This window comes from Rhineura floridana, chromosome 11 (assembly GCF_030035675.1).
Source record: "Rhineura floridana isolate rRhiFlo1 chromosome 11, rRhiFlo1.hap2, whole genome shotgun sequence".
NCBI lineage: Eukaryota > Metazoa > Chordata > Lepidosauria > Squamata > Rhineuridae > Rhineura > Rhineura floridana.
The window spans coordinates 19662645-19679193 of NC_084490.1; the positions used below are offsets into that span (position 1 = coordinate 19662645).

Genomic DNA, 16549 nt, shown 5'->3' on the forward strand with positions numbered 1-16549 from the left:
CAGAGGCTAATTTTCAAAAAGAGGATTGCCACAGCTAAGGCCTGCTTAAAAACAAAGGTATCCTTTATTCTGCTGTCCCCCCATCCCCAGGACTGTAAAGGGGATTATGCCATGGTCAGGGAAACACACTATGCACATGCCCTGGATCACTGTTTCCTGCTGTAACTTCGTATTTTTTAAGTCTTCAAATAATTCCATATATAAAACAATCATAATGTTATGGAACTTCAAGGAATTCAGAACAGGTATTGCATCTCTGCCCCTCCTCCCAAGCATCCTCTGGCAGCCATCAATCAAATGTCCACTGGGTTGCATCCAAATAAGTCAGTCAGAGGAGACCCATTGTGATAGATGAACATGAATCGAAGTTCATTGATTTCAGTGGGTCTTCTCCGAGTATGAGTTATTTGGATAGAACAACCCATTATTTTTAGCTAGTTCGATTCACAGCCCCCTAAAGGGCAAACGTGCACCAGCTGTAAGGAAGTCTTGATGATAACTTTTTCCTGGCAAAGCACTTTCAGGATAACGCATTGGTCCTGTGTCGCGCTATATATGTACACGTGTGAATGTGTTTCATCAGCATAGCAAATGGAAGGGGAGAATCGTTTTAGAACTGCATGCATGCCCTCGCCAATTGAGTAGGTCTCCCCCCTTTCTCCATTCACGTTACATCCCAAAGCAAAACGTGTTTGCCGCGTTTGTGTGAAAGCACCTTGTGAGGAAAGAAACGCGGTAACCGATTTACGCGTTATTTATGATAAAAGGCCGACGTGAATTCGATTGTAAACTGGAGAGAAACAGGTTATAAAAGTCTGCAAGAAACAAAGTAGCGACTAATTACATTTAAAAGGTGGGGAGAGATCACCTTGGAACTGTAAAGAAATTAAAATGTGCAGGGTATGGGAGGGCAGGAGGGGCCGAAACACCAAGACTATAAAACTACAGTTCCCACAATGCATTGCGCTTTCTTCGGTTTCCTTGCAAGATGGCTGCGTTGAGTAGTGAGTGTGGTGCTGTTTGTTCCGGGGGGGGTGGTGGAAGGGATGGATCAACGTATTTGAGAGTGGTGCGGGGTTCATAAAGGGGTTGTTCTTTTGCTAAGGATTATGGCAGTGGGTAACAAGGGGGATTTGTTTTTGGGTGGGTGGGAAGATAAACAAGGACATTAAGTATGTTAGAGAGGATGACCTTCTTGAGTTGATCGGTGGAGAAAGAATGTGGCTGAGGGTATGTGTGAACGGGGGAGGGTAGTTTGGTCTGTAGTTTTATTCTTGGCATATTTTTAATCCTCCATGCTCATAGAGTTGGAAGGGACCTTAAGGGGCATCTAGTCCAAACCCCTGGCAACGCTGAAAATGCACTATTTATCCATCCTAGATAGGTGGCCATCTGTCCTCTGCTTTAAAACCCTCTAATGAAGGAGAGACGAACTCCTTCCTTTCTGTAGGAGCGCACCCAGGCAGAAACCCACCAGATCCTGTGCCACATTACAGAACCTGTTCTCTCAACAACCCTTGGTGCTCTAGGTGTGGTGGTAACCCTGCTGCTTATCCAGGGCTAAGTCCTATTGAACTTGGTGGGGCTTACTTCTGAGTAGACATGCATAAGATTGCCCTGTGTATCTACTATTTTTACTTATTTAAAATAGTTCTGTTTCACATAAGGCAGCTTTCTCTTGAAAGTGGGAGCCAGAACAGCAATAAACAGAATCTAACACAAGTCTGAGAAATGAAAATAGTGTTCACCGGGTGCCTACATGACAGCTGTGTAGCAATAAGTGAGTGTCTGTGGGGTTGCTGCTCCAAAGATGCAGCATCTCCATAGAAAAGGCCCCAACTCCAGTTGCCACCTCAGAAAGTTTAGGGCACCTGGAGTGCGACATCTGATTACAACCTAAGTGTATGGCACTGTTTTTCCCATTTTACAAATAGAAAAGTGAGGCTGTGAACAAATGGATTTTCTCAAGGTCTCGCAGTGTGTTGGTGGTTAATCAGGGCCTTTTGTGGATCCTGGTTCCAAGCACCTTTAAATTGTGAGTTCAAAAAGCCCCAAAAGACAACTAGTCTGTCCTTTGTAGGTCAGCCTGCACAAGTCAACCCCCTACTTTGCCGCTAGCAAAGAGACAGTGCTTTTAACAGGGTATAGCTCCTAGTCCTACCGTACAGGTGAGTTGCAGGTGCAGAAGGCTAGAAATGTCAGAGATGCTAAAATTTCCTGTCCTCCCAAATACCCCCATATCCTGACACACCAGCATACTCTTCTAACTTGTTAGACCCCACCCCGTCATTGTCAGAGCCAGCTACTTAAAAGAGTTCTATTAAGTGTGCATACTTCTTTTCGATCATCCCACAGAAATCGGCACATATTTGAAAAACGCATGGGCAAATGAGCCTGTTATCGTTCTCTCTCTCGCCATTGGTTTCACGGGTGAGTTTGTCTTGTTTTTCCCTGCAGCCCAGGAATCCTCCTTGTACTTATTACATTTTACATTTTCTGCATCTTTGCTGTGCATGGGGTTCCCAGAAAGTCTCACACTCAAGCACTGACCCGAGTCAAATCTTTGTAGCTTTGGTAAGGTTGCTGCAACATGTGCCTTCAGACCACATCCTTGGTACATTACTGGCACAGCCTCCAGTTCCTGGCCTTACAGTGTACAGTGTAGGGCCCATACTGCAGTGGCATAGCCAGCCAAGTGTGCAGTTTTTCAGAAAAGTCGCAAATGTACACCATTGGTGGCTAATAACATAGTGATCGTTTTCAGATATTGGGGCTATCAAGCACTCTCTGAAAGGTGCAGCCAGAACAAAGAGTTCAATGCAGCTGCTGTAGACGCTGTATCTGTACCAGGAAACTGGGAGGATTTCCTTGGTGTAGACTAGGAGTTGGGACCTTGTGGTCCTCCAGAAGTTGTTTGACTTCAGGTCCTATCACCCCCACCCAGCATGGCCAGCGGTCAGGGATTATGGGAGTTGTAGTCCAACAGATTCCTCATCCCTGTTGTACATGGCAACAAGCCAGAGCTATTCAGCCTCCCCTCAAGGACATTAATCTAATCATTTGATGAGGCAGAAAATGAACTTGTGGTCACAAAAGGGGAGCAGGTACTTAGTACATCACTGCAATGTGATTACCATGAAGAGGCAAACACCTATATGTTACTACATATAATACATATCAAGGAACATGGGGTTATCACAAGACTGTCACTTATACTGTTGACACTGATATTACTGGTGTCATCCATAATGGTGATATGGGCACTCTTGGCTGATAAGGAACTAGCGTTGGCTTTTGCACTGGGGGAAAGTTTTCATTACTTGGACACTCATGAAATATCTGTCTTCCTCGGGCCTGAGAAATCATGTGCTTTCCAATGTTTCATGTATGCAAGTGATCCTATATAATAATTTGCTGGGCATGGAAACCTAATAGCTCTGTCTATGTGAAATGCTCTACCAGAGCTTACTGATGCACTGCTAAGATTGGCTTGTCCCCTATAGAACATTCCAGAAGAAACTATGAATACCGTTGAGACATTTGTCAGTATGACTAAACAAGTACCTGTACTGATGTGAATGAGGCCAGAAAGAGGAACTCGGCAAATAACTCCACCAGCACTTGAACAGCATGTAAAGAGGGTAGTTTACTGAGGTGGTAAAATCTGGGGCAAGGCACTGCTTACAAGGCCTGCCCTTTCTTTCTCAGCCAACTTGAGCTGGATTCAGATGAATGATGGACTATGAGCCCCTCAGAAAACCACCTCCAGACTTGGTATGATTTTCTCTTGTGGCTGGCTGCATAAAATGACTTCAGGAGCACTGCATGTGCAGCCTTCTATGTGCTATGCTCTTGTGAGGGAGGATGCTCCAGTAATTCAGGTTGATAACCTGAAACAATCTTGTTTGTTTTATTACATGTATATTCCACCTTCCTTCCAAGGAGCTCACAGTGGTGTACATGGTTCTCCCTGCTCCATATTATCCTCACAACAACCCTGTGAGGTAGGTTAGGCTGAGAGACCATGATTGGCCCAAGATCACTCACTGAGTTTCATGGCTGAGTGGGAATTTGAATTCTGGTCTCCCAGGTCCTAGTCCAACACTCCTGCTATTGTACTACACTACAGAAGTCTGTTCAATTAAAAACTATCACCATTTTTAACAACGTATGTACAAATGTCTACTTGATTTCTGTGAACCGGTGCAATATTATATATGGCTAAAGTAGGCATATTCGTTCATCTTTTTGTGCATGTGCACGTTAAATGTGGGGGAAAAAATCTAAATATTACAATTGTATGATTATTCAAAGCTATCCCTGATGTATGTGATGGGTCATGACCACAGTTCTTAAAAACCTTTTTGGAGATGTAGAAGTCACTTATGTTAAACCAGGCTCAAATAACTGGTCACAAAACCAGGAAAGCATCACTGGTAGGAAGTGTTTCGAAGCAAGATTTATTTCAGACCTGATGTGTCTTGAACAATCCTTCCTCAGGAGCATGTTTTGAACAGCAGTTGTTAACAAGTGCACGAACTATGTAGTAACTCCTTCAAACTTTGCTCCATTCCTTTCCCATGCTCATATAGAAACATTTGAATCGGCTATGTGTGCACAAATGTGGGTAGTATCATGTCCCTTCATATCACTATGGATTTGTCCACAAATGCTGTGAATTTTGGTGAAAAAGTGCATGATAGTTCTGAAAAGTGTATATTTAAATCCCACCTTTTTTTTCCATCTTGGAAACCAAAATGGTGTAGGTGTGGCTCCAGTGCAGGCACTGATCCGACCCAGTTCTCCTTAGCTTCAGCAAGATGGCGGCCTTATGAGACTTCAGATGATACCCTGGAACTCAGCATAGCTAAGCTGAGCTATGCTGCTGTATTTCCATTCTCCTAATTGGGGAAGGGCTGTATCTCCACAGAAGGTCCCAGGTTCAGTTCCTGACATCTCCAGATAGGGCTTTGGAACATCCCATTTGAAACCCTGAAGAGCTGCTGCCAGTCAGTGTAGACCAGGGGTGGGGAACCAGTAGCCTCTGAGATGTTGCTGGACTACAGCTTCCATCATCCCATCGGCCACATTGGCTGGGGCTGCAGGTGTTGGGAGTCCAACGACAACTACTGGAGAGCCACAGGTTCCTCATCCCTGGTATAGACCAAGGGTGGGCAGCAGATCAAGTGTAGGGCTGGGTCCTGAGTGACCAAATCCCTGCTCGTCCATTGAGATCACTGGGTGACCTTGGGCCAGTCGCTGTTTCTCAGCTCAACCTACCTCACAAGCTCCTTGGAGGAAAGGTCGGTTATCAATGTAATTAATATTACTGGATTGAAGGAGATCAGCTTTGATTTCTGACTCCCAGTTAACAAAGGCATCTATAGTGTTGGATTGTTGAAATGAAGGGGGGTGGTAACCAGGGATTGATTTTTGTGTGAATTCTGCTCAGTTCTGGTACTTGAATTCTGGGCTCAGAATTCTTTACTACTAAGTGAAGGTCTTTGTACCAGGCTCTGGTTGGTAGATCTCTGAGTTCTAAGATAAAAGTAGATCCCTCTAGCCTAAAGTCTTGTCCACCCCAGGTGTAGATTAGACAGACCAATGCTCTGAGTTGGTTTCCCATGTTCCTAGTTGCTTTGCATGCAGTACATGTTTTCTAAATTCCTTTCTGATCCACTTCTTTTCTCTTTCCCATTTCAGCTATGGTGGGACCCTTCATCAGTCCCTTAACTAAATATACCACCATGATCAACCAGGCTGTACCATATGTGTATCCAGGTATAACCACCTCCACAATGTCCATCCTTTTTACATGCAGTTTCTTAAGGGAGAAGGTAGCAGAGAAGTGACAGGAATTATTTGCCTCCATCTTTAACGTGGCTGACAATGGACAGATGTCTACACTGAATCACTTCTTTAGGGGGAAGGTGGCTGAAGCTCTAAGTGAAATAGAAGTGATGGGTGATTAAGTTCTCAGGCTACTTGACAAATTAGACATTAATCCTCCTTCAAAAAAACAAAACCCTGGTCTGGAAGGTGTACACCAGAAAGTTCTTAAAATAGCTCAGTTGTGAAATTGTTCCTCTTTTAACAAAATAAGTGTTTTTCACTAGAATTGGCCTCCTTGCAGGAGAATTGGTAGTCAACAAATTTTTAAAATGTATCTATGGCACGGGGTTCCACACTGTGGTCTGTGGATTACCAGTGGTCCACAAGCTTCATTCAGGTGGTCTGTGGCATGTCTGCATTAAATTTTCATATTGATTTTGAAATGCATTTTTATTGTTGCTTTTATTTCTTTTATTGTATTACAATCTGAATTCTATGAAATGCAAACTGTAATGCAATAAAATACAATATATGAAATAAAAGAAGCATTTAATACTACAGTTTTAAAATCACACAGCATCTAGCACAGTGCATTACAGTTGCTACAACAGGCGGAAAAATCATTAAGTGATCCACCAAGGTCATCAGCAATTTTCAAGTGGTCTGTGGGGGAGAAAAGTTTGGGAACTGCTGATCTGTGGTGATGTGGCTGCATGCACACCGTACATTTAAAGCACATGACTCTTCTTCCCAGGAATAATCCTGGGAACTGTAGTTTCCCCCCTCAGAGAGGTACAATTCTCAGCACTATTAACAAACTATAGTTCCCAGGATTCTTGGGGTGGCAAATATGATTTAAATGTATGGTGTATGCAGCCTAAGAGGCAGTGTACCTCTGAATGCTGCTCCCCTACACACTGAGTGGTCACCTCTTCATGAACAGAGAATCTACATCTCTAAAACAAGCTGCATGGCTGGCAAAATCAGAATGGGTACAGTCTTCCTGTCAGTGCTTCTTTGTGTTGGGGGAAAAGGTTCCCCATTATCATTTCTGCCTGTAGCACAGCTTCTGTCAGGAACAAAAAGAATGAGGATAGGGAGTCTTGGCCAACCCATTGAGCATTTGACTTGTGTCACATCTGCAGTTTGAGAAGATGGGCACCCTTCATTTCTGTTCTTTCTTCCTCCAGTTCCGGTTCGGGATGATGGCAATATGCCAGATGTTCCTTCCCACCCCTGCGACAAGGAAGGCCCAAGCCTCGAGTGGCTCAAGAAATTCTGAGGCAGGCCCTTGTGAACAGCCCTAGAGAACTACCCTTGAAGAGGCAGCCCGGGCCCACGTGGCTACCTGCCCTTTTGTGTACATGTGCAACATTTTCAGGATGTAATAAACTTGCTGTTAACTTAAAAGCAGGCTTCTCAGTCTTTCGAGTCGCTCCCCTGCTGATTGGCAAAGCAAACTGCTTGAACAGAACCCCCCCTCAAAAGCATTGCTCTAGGTGTCGACAGTCTTAACCAAACTTTGCCATCTTTTTGTCCTTTAAGGTATCGCAGTTCTCCTAACAGGAGTCTCGCGTAATTCCTAGCACCTTTACAAAACGACATTCCCTCGGAGTCTTTCAGGGAAGCAGTTACAATGTGCCCAGAGGCTAAATGTCACATTTTGCAGCTCTTTAGAAATAGATCACAAATGGTGGTGTGGGGTGCAGAAAGGGAGAAAGGAGGAAAGTGTGCTTTATTTTGTGGCCCTCAAACATGAAAACGATGTTAATCAGTGGGCAGGAGGTAATTCAGGTACTGTTGGACTGCAGTAGGTTAGCAATAGTTTCTGATTTCCAATAGCACCAATTGAAAGGTTTCTTTTTTTCTATAGCCTGCTAAAATCAAGGTTTTGGAGAAAATCAGTAAATTTAAATTCCTGGTCTGATCATGTGGGTGCCTCTCAGCACATGATACCTAATTCTAATGTATGTTTACCTTCTTCAATTCAAGTCATTGTTTTGCACCTGGCTCTCCATAGTACCTTGGGAAAAAATGGAAATGGACCGCCTTCAAGTAGATCCCGACTTATGGCGACCCTATAAATAGGGTTTTCATGGTAAGCGGTATTCAGAGGTGATTTACCATTGCCTTCCTCTGGGATCATAGTAAAAAACAAAGCAGATTCCATAAGCCCAAAGACTGCCCACCCCAGCTCTAACAGAAATAGATTCAGATTCTCAGTAGCCAGACAGAATACAGCACTGCTAAACTGTTTTGTTCAGCAAGGTGAATGGCATTTTCCCCGCATTCAGGGGTGAAATTATTTTGCAGAAAGTTTATTTAATGTAAAGTGTCTAATCCAAATGGCTATGATGACAGGCCTGAAACTGTGCGAGTACTGCTTAGGAAAAAAGGAATAGGGAGGGCTTTAGGGCTTTGTTCTCTCTGGCAGAGGTATAACAAGTTCTCAAAAATAAGCCAATGTTGACAAATTTATTGAACTTGCAGAATTTATACAGGTCGTAGGAGATGGTTCTTGCTAGTGCAGGTTACAAATAGCCTGATATATGGTGCCTCATGGTGCCATTGGTCAAGACACTAAAAAAAACTTGGCTGGGGACAGCAGAGGAGCACAGTCCTCTTCCCAGGTGTTACAAGACTCCTCATACACTGAGAACATTTATCACACGAAACAGAAGCTACTTTTCTTTCTCTTTCCATTCTGAAACAGTGTGTAGGAGCCAGTCTGCACCCCCTCTTTATCTGCACTATACTTTTAAAGCACTAGTATACCACTCTGAATAGTAATGGCTTCCCCCACAGAATCATGGGAACTGTCGTTTGTGACGGGTGCTGAGAGTTGTTAGGAGACTCCCCGTTCCCCTCACAGAGCTACAATTCCCAGAGTAGTTTAACAATCAATCTCTCTTCCCAAGGAATTCTGGGAATTGTAGCTCTGTGAGGGGAACAGGGGTCTCGTAACAACTCTTGTTTATCCTTAAAATACAGTTCCCAGGATTCTTTAGGGGAAGCCATGACTGTTGGAAGTGGTGTAGCCACCCTGGGCTCCTCCTGGGAGGAAGGGTGGGATATAAATTAAATAAATAAATAATGTAATATTGCTTTAAATGTATAGTACAGATCACTGGCCTGTACTATGCAGTGACCAGTTCTACTTCTTACAAATGACTCAGTTCTGTTCCTCTGGACTAAGACATTTAAGACATACAGATTCTAATCCCTGAATCCCATTCCCACCCCATACCCAACATTAAACGTTTGGACACTTGTAGCAGAATCAATCTATCAACACATACTGGTTTCAATGTTATTACAAACTGACTTTCAAGTTTTGTTAGTGGAGTTCATTTTGTCTTCCAGCACTTTCCTTCAGTAGCCCAGTGTCAGTTCAGATCGGGTGCTCTCTAAGTGGCTTAGAGTTCCCTGGTCCAATTTGAGCCGGCTCTTAAAATGAGCTGATGCTTCTTTAAGTCCAAAAGACACCACCAGGCAGCTGTCATCAACATACAGCCCAGTGGCCTGTTTAACCCAGGAGGGAGGCCATCAAATACAAATATATACAATCTCCTTTGGATGGTCAGGTGAGTGGCCAGCCTCAGTCAAAATCAGAACAGGCCCCTGGGCTAGAAAACTTTGAGTAGTGGAGCAACTTATCCTGGGGACTGGACTGCTGCCAGGCAGGAGTGAGGACATCCTCTTGCTCACATTGGAAGTCCTCTTCTGACTTTATCTGCAGCCACAAAAACCAAAACAGTTACTCAAAATATAATTTCGAGCCAAACAGAAGTGCCATGCATGGTGTAGTTCCTCTCCTAAGTCCTGCATTTTTTAAAATTAGATTTCTTGCCTGCCCTTCACCATGAAGATCTTGGGGTAGGTTAAACAAAAACGACAAGGTGCTAGACGTGCTAATATGAAGAGGGTATGCCACAGCTTAGGGGCTGCCAAAGAGAATGTCCTCTCCCAGACTGCCACCTCCCAAACTTCTGAAGGTGGTGGGATTATCAAGAGAGCCTCCTCCGATTAGAATAAATCATATAATTTCAGCAAACGTATCTGAAGATACACATCTGAGAAAAACAAGCAGAATTGTTCTGGCAAGAAAGGGGATACTTCCTCTCTGTGTGTGTATGTGTGTGAAAGAGAGATAAACCAGGAGGGTTAGAACCTTGTTTAAAAATAGAAGCCAAGATCCTGAGTTTATGTTAAGAGAGCGGATTCTGTGCAGCGAATGGCTGGAGAATACATACCCCTGGCCATGTGACTGTTTACTATGTTATCAGAGCACACTCTCCACCTGACCCCAAGGGGGTGGGTTAAGTTCATGTATACTCTCAAACGTGAAAATGTCAATGTTCTACAATACCTGTACAGGAAATTCTTCCATAGGAAGCAGGGTTTGGGCTGCTCGCCGTTGCCTCGCTTCCTTTTCCTCTCGCATGTGGCACCGTCGCTTCTTACTGGTAGGGCCCTCAGTAGGCGAGAGGTTCTCAGCCTCTGGGGTGGGTAAAGGACCCGAGAGGTGCCTGGGGGTCTCTTTCCCAGGGGGCTCGTTCTCTGTGTTGCCAGGAGCTGGAGCATCAGTGCTGTGGCTTCCTTCATCCTAGACAGAAAACGCAACCCAGCTAGAACTCCATTCTAACATTCCTTTCCACCCATATAGAGGCAACAGATTTGGCCTTATTTCCCTAGTCCAGCTCTCTCTCTGTCTGTATGTATAGTGGACTCAATTAAATAAGCCATGTGGAGAAGATCCCAGGTCCCATCCCAGCTCCGTATAAGCATGGCTTCACAGCAGGTGGCAATGAACTACTTCCGGTCTGTGTTGGGAGCCAGAAGTGGAGAACACTGGAAGGGGAGGAGCCTTCAGGAGAGGGGTGGGGAATCTTTTTTTCCTGTTGAATTCCCTGGGAGAGTAATCTGCTGAGAGCTGCATACTAGTGGTAGGTGGAGTCAAAAGTTGCCAGTGGGCAGGCCTGATGTGGGCAGTGAGTGAGGCCAGTCATCTCAGTTTCCCCTCTCATTCTGACACCCACTTCTCTTTCTCCCCCTCTCTGACCAGCAGACCACCAGGGCAAGGAAAGATCCCTCTTGCTTGCAATCTGAACCGACTGCTTGCTGAGGTCTTTTTAAAATTAGGCACAAAAAGTATCAGTGTTTTAGCTTATTCTTAACAGTGCTCAACTTTGAAAGAGTTAATATTTTTACTCTTAAATTTTGTGAGCAGAATAAAATTTAACTTTTTTGTCATAGAAATATAACAAAGTTCTTAACTGTAACTCTTTCTTTTAACATTAGGCTGCAGGTTGCCCACCCCTGCCACAGAGAGATGCATATGGTGCATAGTTAAACTGCTGAACTTGCTGCTACAAGCCATAGTGATGACCACCAACTTGGGTGGCTTGAAAGAGAATTAGACAAATGAATGGAAGGATAAGGCTATCAATGGCTACTACCCACGATGGCTATGCTCTGCCTCCACGGTTGGAAGAAGTATGCTTCTGAACACCAGTGGCTGGGAATCACAAGTGGGGAGAGAGGCTGCTACGCTCAGGTCCTGCTTGTGGGCTCCCCTATAAGCATTTGGTTGGCCACAGTGAGAAGAGGATGCTGGACTAGATGGGCCACTGGCCTGATCCAGCAGCAGGGTTCTCCTTATGCCATGTCCGACTGGGAAGATCATAAGATGGAGGTCTGCGCTTCAGCAACCAGCTGTGTGCCTGCTGCTGGCACTTGGTAGGATCTTGAACAAACCCACACACTCACTGATGGCTGGAGATAGTTCCAGTGCTGTGTTGCAAAGCATCCTTATTTAACACTTCCTATTCAGAGGGCTCAGGACAGCAGGGAACACCACCTCAAGCCAACTGAATTCAATACACATTAGAATATGGTCAGATTCTTATTGTTTGTAGCCAGTGACTATTAGAAGAGAAGCAGCAAATAAACATGACAATCCAAGATTAAGATAAAATAGCATCAATTTTCAGTACTGCAAATTATCAAAACTTAAAGTTGTAAAGTTCCCCAAATGCCCTTGGTAGATGACACTGTTTTGGGTCAAAAAGTAGTCTGTAACTGTCTTGCTGCTAGCGCATAAAAAGTTATTCCTTAAGTAACAAACTTGTCTGTATCGGCCAACAACCATCCAGTTTTGAAATCATCTGATTAACCTTAATAAAAAATTCTGAATGAATGAATGGAGAAAGCTACCCCTAGGTGAACTGACCCACCCTTGCTGCAATCTTAGATATAGTCTCTTTTGCCTCAGGCCAAATTTTTCTTACCTCCAGGATAACATCAAGGTGGCCCTGCATGTAATCATCACCATAGGAATCCAGAACCCTCATGAGGAACCTGAAGGGAAGCAGGAGTCCGTTAGCAAGATACCCTTCAGAAATGGCATTGCCACCAATCCTCTTGAATAACTGTGCCCTTTTGCAAGGTGTTGTTAATGTAGGCAATTCACTGTTGTGAGATGCAGAGATGGCCGCTAGCCTTGAGGGATTAGATAAATTCATGCAGAATGGGTCTGCTGGGCATGAAAATGTAATAGATCCTCCTTGTTCAGAGAAAGATCTTTAAGTCTTCCCCCATGACACATTCCCAGTCTCACCTTCTCTCTTGTTTTAGCCTCAGTGTTATTCTCTGGACCTGAAGCAGCCGGTTTAACATCCTTTCGTTCACCTGTAATTGTGGGTAATGTCCACAGGGATACATCAGATTTTTTACTCTGTTACCTTGTCTTGTTTTCTCCCACCCACCCACCCACCCACCCAATGTTCCTTCCTCCTTGGTCTCCACTTAACAGGCTGTGCTGTTTGGATCTCCATTTGGTACAATTCACTATCCCTCTGCCCATGGCCAACAGTCTCCTTCCTTTTGCCCGCCTACAGCTATAATGGTATAGTGGGTGGTATATTAGACCACGGAGACCCATGCTCAAAACTCCACTCAGCTCCAAGCATACTGGGGGACATTGGGCTAGGAACTGTCTCTCAGTTTCACCTAACTCAGAGAGTTCTCGGGAAAGTGTTTCATCTGGGGAAGGGCCACAGAACATTGTCAAATTACATGCTTTGCATGCAAAAGGTCCCAGGTTCAATACCTGGCATTTCCACATAGGGTTAGGAAAGACTCTTGTCTGAAACCCTGAAGAGCCACTGCCGGTCACTACAGACCATATTAAGCTAGATGGACCAATGGTCTGACTCAGTGTAATGTAGCTCCTAGCTTCCTCCCTTTTCTCAATATTAAAAGTCCCAGCCTTTCCTCCAAGCTCTTAACTCCCTCAAAATTGACATTTTTGTTTACAAATGCAACCATTTTGCACCCAAAATTAAGACTGTAATCTAAGCATCAAGGCATATGCATTATGTAGATAATTTCCCCATAGTTTTTAAATTGCAAAATCAAAAGTTTTAAATAGAATTTGAAAGCACCCAAGGGCTCACTGATTGACAAATACTTTGGCAGAGCATGTGTTTGGCAGGCAGAAGGTCCCAGGTTCAATCCTGGCTTTTCCACATAAATGATCTCGGGTTAGAAGGTGCTGGGAAAGACCTTGGAGAACTACTGCCAGTCAGACTAGACAGTACTGGGCTGCATGGACTAATAAAAGGTGGCTTCATATGTTCATCAGACCACAGCCCAGGTATATGTTAACTGCTCCAGTTGGTGTATTAAAACTGCCTTACCTGCTCTAACTCCTTGCAGCGCCGAGCAAGAGCCTGGCACTTGCGCCGTGTCATTTCCTGCTGCCTCAATGCCCCTTCTTCTTCCTCCTCTTCTGCTATCCCGCCATCAGCAAACTCCACTTCTGTCTCCAGTTCACTCTCGAGAATATTGCCCCCAAAAAGAGGGGGCAGTGCCAACTCCGAGCCAGGAGGCACGGAGAATTCTTCAAAGCCCACACCAGCCATGATACTGTTCTAGAGTTATAGAGAAAGGAAGTGACATACTGACTAATGTTAATTAATCCGTCTCCTCATCTGAAGAGCTACCATTGGTACTCACAAAGCCACACATTTTCCTTTACATCACCATTTCTTCCATTGTGTGAGAAAGGAAACAGGTACATTTACAACAAGGGTGGGGAACCTGTGGCCCTCCAAATGTTGCTGGACTGCACCTGCCATCATCCCTGGCTATTGGTCATTCTGGTTAGAGTTGATAAGTTGCAGTCCAGCAACATCTGAAGGACTTCAGGTTCCCCACCCCTGATTTACAAGGACAAGGATAGTCATGAAGTGACAGATCATCAAAGGGAGCAGCCACTTCTCTGGGCCTGGGGGTGGGGGATACCCCACATGTAATTTTTCTAAAATAAACAATACAAATGTATTTTCTTACAACCCTCTGTGGATACACACATTCATATTTAAATATATATTCATTTTTAAATATAGTTATTTATTTCATTATTAAATATATATTCTGCCCTTCCAGAAGGAGCCCAGGATGGCAAACAAGTGATAAAACACTAAAAGCATCTATGAAACATCTTAAAAACAAAGCAAAAAATAATTCTAACACTGATACAGACCGGGATAAGGTCTCTTCTTAAAAGGCTTGGTGAAAGAGGAAGGTCTTCAATAGGCACTGAAAAAACAACAGAGACAGCACTTATCTAATATTTAAGGGGAGTGAATTCCAAAGGGTAGGTGCCACAACACTAAAGGTCCACTTCCTATGTTGTGTGGAGTGGACCTCCTGATAATATGGTATCTGCAGGAAGCCCTCACCTGCTGAGTGCAGTGACCGACTGATTATAGAAGGGGTAATACAATCTTTCAGGTATTCTGGTCCCAAGCTGTACAGGTCTTTATGCACCAAAACCAGCACCTTGAACTTAGCCCAGAAGCTAATGGGGAGCCAGTACAATTCTTTCAGCAACAGAGTAACATGTTGGTGTTGTCCTTGCCCCAGTGAGCAGTCATGCCGCCACATTTTGCACCAGCTGCAGCTTCTGGACCAATCTCAAGGGCAGCCACACATAGAGTGCATTACAGTAATCCATCCTGGAGATTACCAATGAATGTACAACTGGTCATGCTATCCCAGCCCAGAAATAGCAGCAGTTATCTCATCAGCTAAAGCTGGTAAAAGGCACTCCTAGCCACTGAGGTCACCTGGGCCTCTAGCGACAAAGATGGATCCAGGAGCACTCCCAGGTGACAACCTGGCCTTTCAGAGGGAGTACGATCCCATCCAAAGCAGGCAGTTGACCAATTATCTGGATTAGGAACCACCCACCCTCAACACCTCTGTCTTGCTAGGATTCAGATTCAGTTTATTGGCCCTCATCCAGCCCACCAATGAGTCCAGGCACCAGTCCAGGGCTTGCATGGCCTCTCCTGATTCAGATGTTATTGAGAAACAGAGCTGGGTATTATCAGCAAACTGCTGACACCTTGCCCCAAATCTCTTAATGACTGCTCCCAAAGGCTTCATATAGATGTTAACACCATTGGGGACAAGTGGTACCCTGAGGCACCCCACACCACAACTACCAGTGGGCCAAAAGGCAATCACCTAATACCCTGGAGATAAGATTGGAACCAGTGTAAAACAGTACCTCCGATACCCATCTCACCAAGTCGTCTCAGAAGGATACCATGGTCAATGGTATCAAGGCTGAGAGATCAAGTAAGTATAACAGGGTAGCACTCCCCCTGTCCTTCTCCTGACAAAAGTCATCCATCAGGGCAGCCAAGGCCGATTCAGTTCCATAGCCAGGCCTGGGCATATTTGAATTGGTCAAGATAATCTGTTTCATCAAAGAGTACTTGCAAGACAACTCATAAACAATATCTCTCCAAAAATACTCACATTTTCAGAAGTTCTAGGATTCAGTTCATACTAAAAAAGTTCCTTAAAAATGATTTCATTAACCCACAAAACGTTGAGATCTAGTTTCTAAGTAGTAGAAATCACAATGCCATCCAAGTGGGTAGATGCCATGTAATTTCTTGTTTCCCCAATTCTATTTCATGAGTAGATGTCCCATTTCAGTTACAAATGTAATATATATCCACAATATGAACTTATAGCAATAATTAGATACTACTGCTCCTATTAAAATAGGCTCAGTTGGAGAATACAAATTACTTTGCGACTGAAGGAGTGAACCAATTATTATTCATTAGTTTATTCATTATTATTCATTACTTTAGGTTCTTCCCTGTCTCTATGGCTCAGAAAAGATCGTAATATATGAACAGGTTTAAAAGGAGCTAAATAAAACCTATTCAAGTGTCTCGATCCCAATTAAAGGACAACAAAAGAGAAGTCTGCTATTGGTTGTGAAAAGAGCACAGGCTGTCCTTTTAGAGAGTCTCTAAAGGAAGAGAGTTGCACAGCTGAAGGGCAGCCACTGATAAGGACAATAGCAAAGGACGATTCTGATTTACCTGATACTTTTTACCAATGGATTTCCTAACACATCAGACCCACCTTGATCCTTCCGATCCCTTTCGCGATGTCAACAACCCCCAGATGAGTGTAAAGGGACGAACAGTCGCTTACTGATGACGTAAGGAAGTGCGTAACAAAAGCGTGAAATTAGCGAAGGTTCTTGGCTACATTTCATACGAGAAGAAAAGGTGTCGCGCGCTGATGGCGTATTGTAGACTATTCCACTACGGAATATCCGAGGATTCCGTCGCGCCGTATTTACATAATCAGTGGGGGTGTCCACTCCGTCTCTTCGGTC

At 44.1% G+C, this 16549-nt stretch overlaps 2 protein-coding genes across 5 annotated transcripts; one reads left to right on the plus strand and one right to left on the minus strand.

The window, feature by feature from the left end:
• Window positions 1-915: 915 nt before the first annotated feature.
• NDUFA3 (NADH:ubiquinone oxidoreductase subunit A3) lies at window positions 916-7242 on the plus strand. The gene is made up of 4 exons (XM_061588011.1): window positions 916-1004; window positions 2356-2430; window positions 5704-5781; window positions 7023-7242. The coding sequence occupies exons 1-4, from the start codon at window positions 989-991 to the stop codon at window positions 7112-7114; spliced, it is 261 nt and encodes an 86-aa protein (XP_061443995.1). The 5' UTR covers window positions 916-988; the 3' UTR covers window positions 7115-7242.
• A 1051-nt stretch (window positions 7243-8293) lies between these two features.
• TFPT (TCF3 fusion partner) lies at window positions 8294-16490 on the minus strand. Of its 4 annotated transcripts, none has more exons than XM_061588006.1 (7): window positions 16291-16490; window positions 14381-14436; window positions 13533-13766; window positions 12452-12522; window positions 12123-12192; window positions 10202-10438; window positions 8294-9565 (listed from the first exon to the last, which is right to left on the minus strand). In XM_061588006.1, the coding sequence occupies exons 3-7, from the start codon at window positions 13755-13757 to the stop codon at window positions 9431-9433; spliced, it is 738 nt and encodes a 245-aa protein (XP_061443990.1). In that variant the 5' UTR covers window positions 13758-13766; window positions 14381-14436; window positions 16291-16490; the 3' UTR covers window positions 8294-9430. The 4 variants fall into 4 exon arrangements, with proteins under 4 accessions (XP_061443990.1, XP_061443993.1, XP_061443991.1 ...); XM_061588009.1 differs by having other exon boundaries at window positions 16248-16490; XM_061588007.1 differs by lacking the exon at window positions 14381-14436 and having other exon boundaries at window positions 16291-16488.
• Between the last annotated feature and the right edge of the window lie 59 nt (window positions 16491-16549).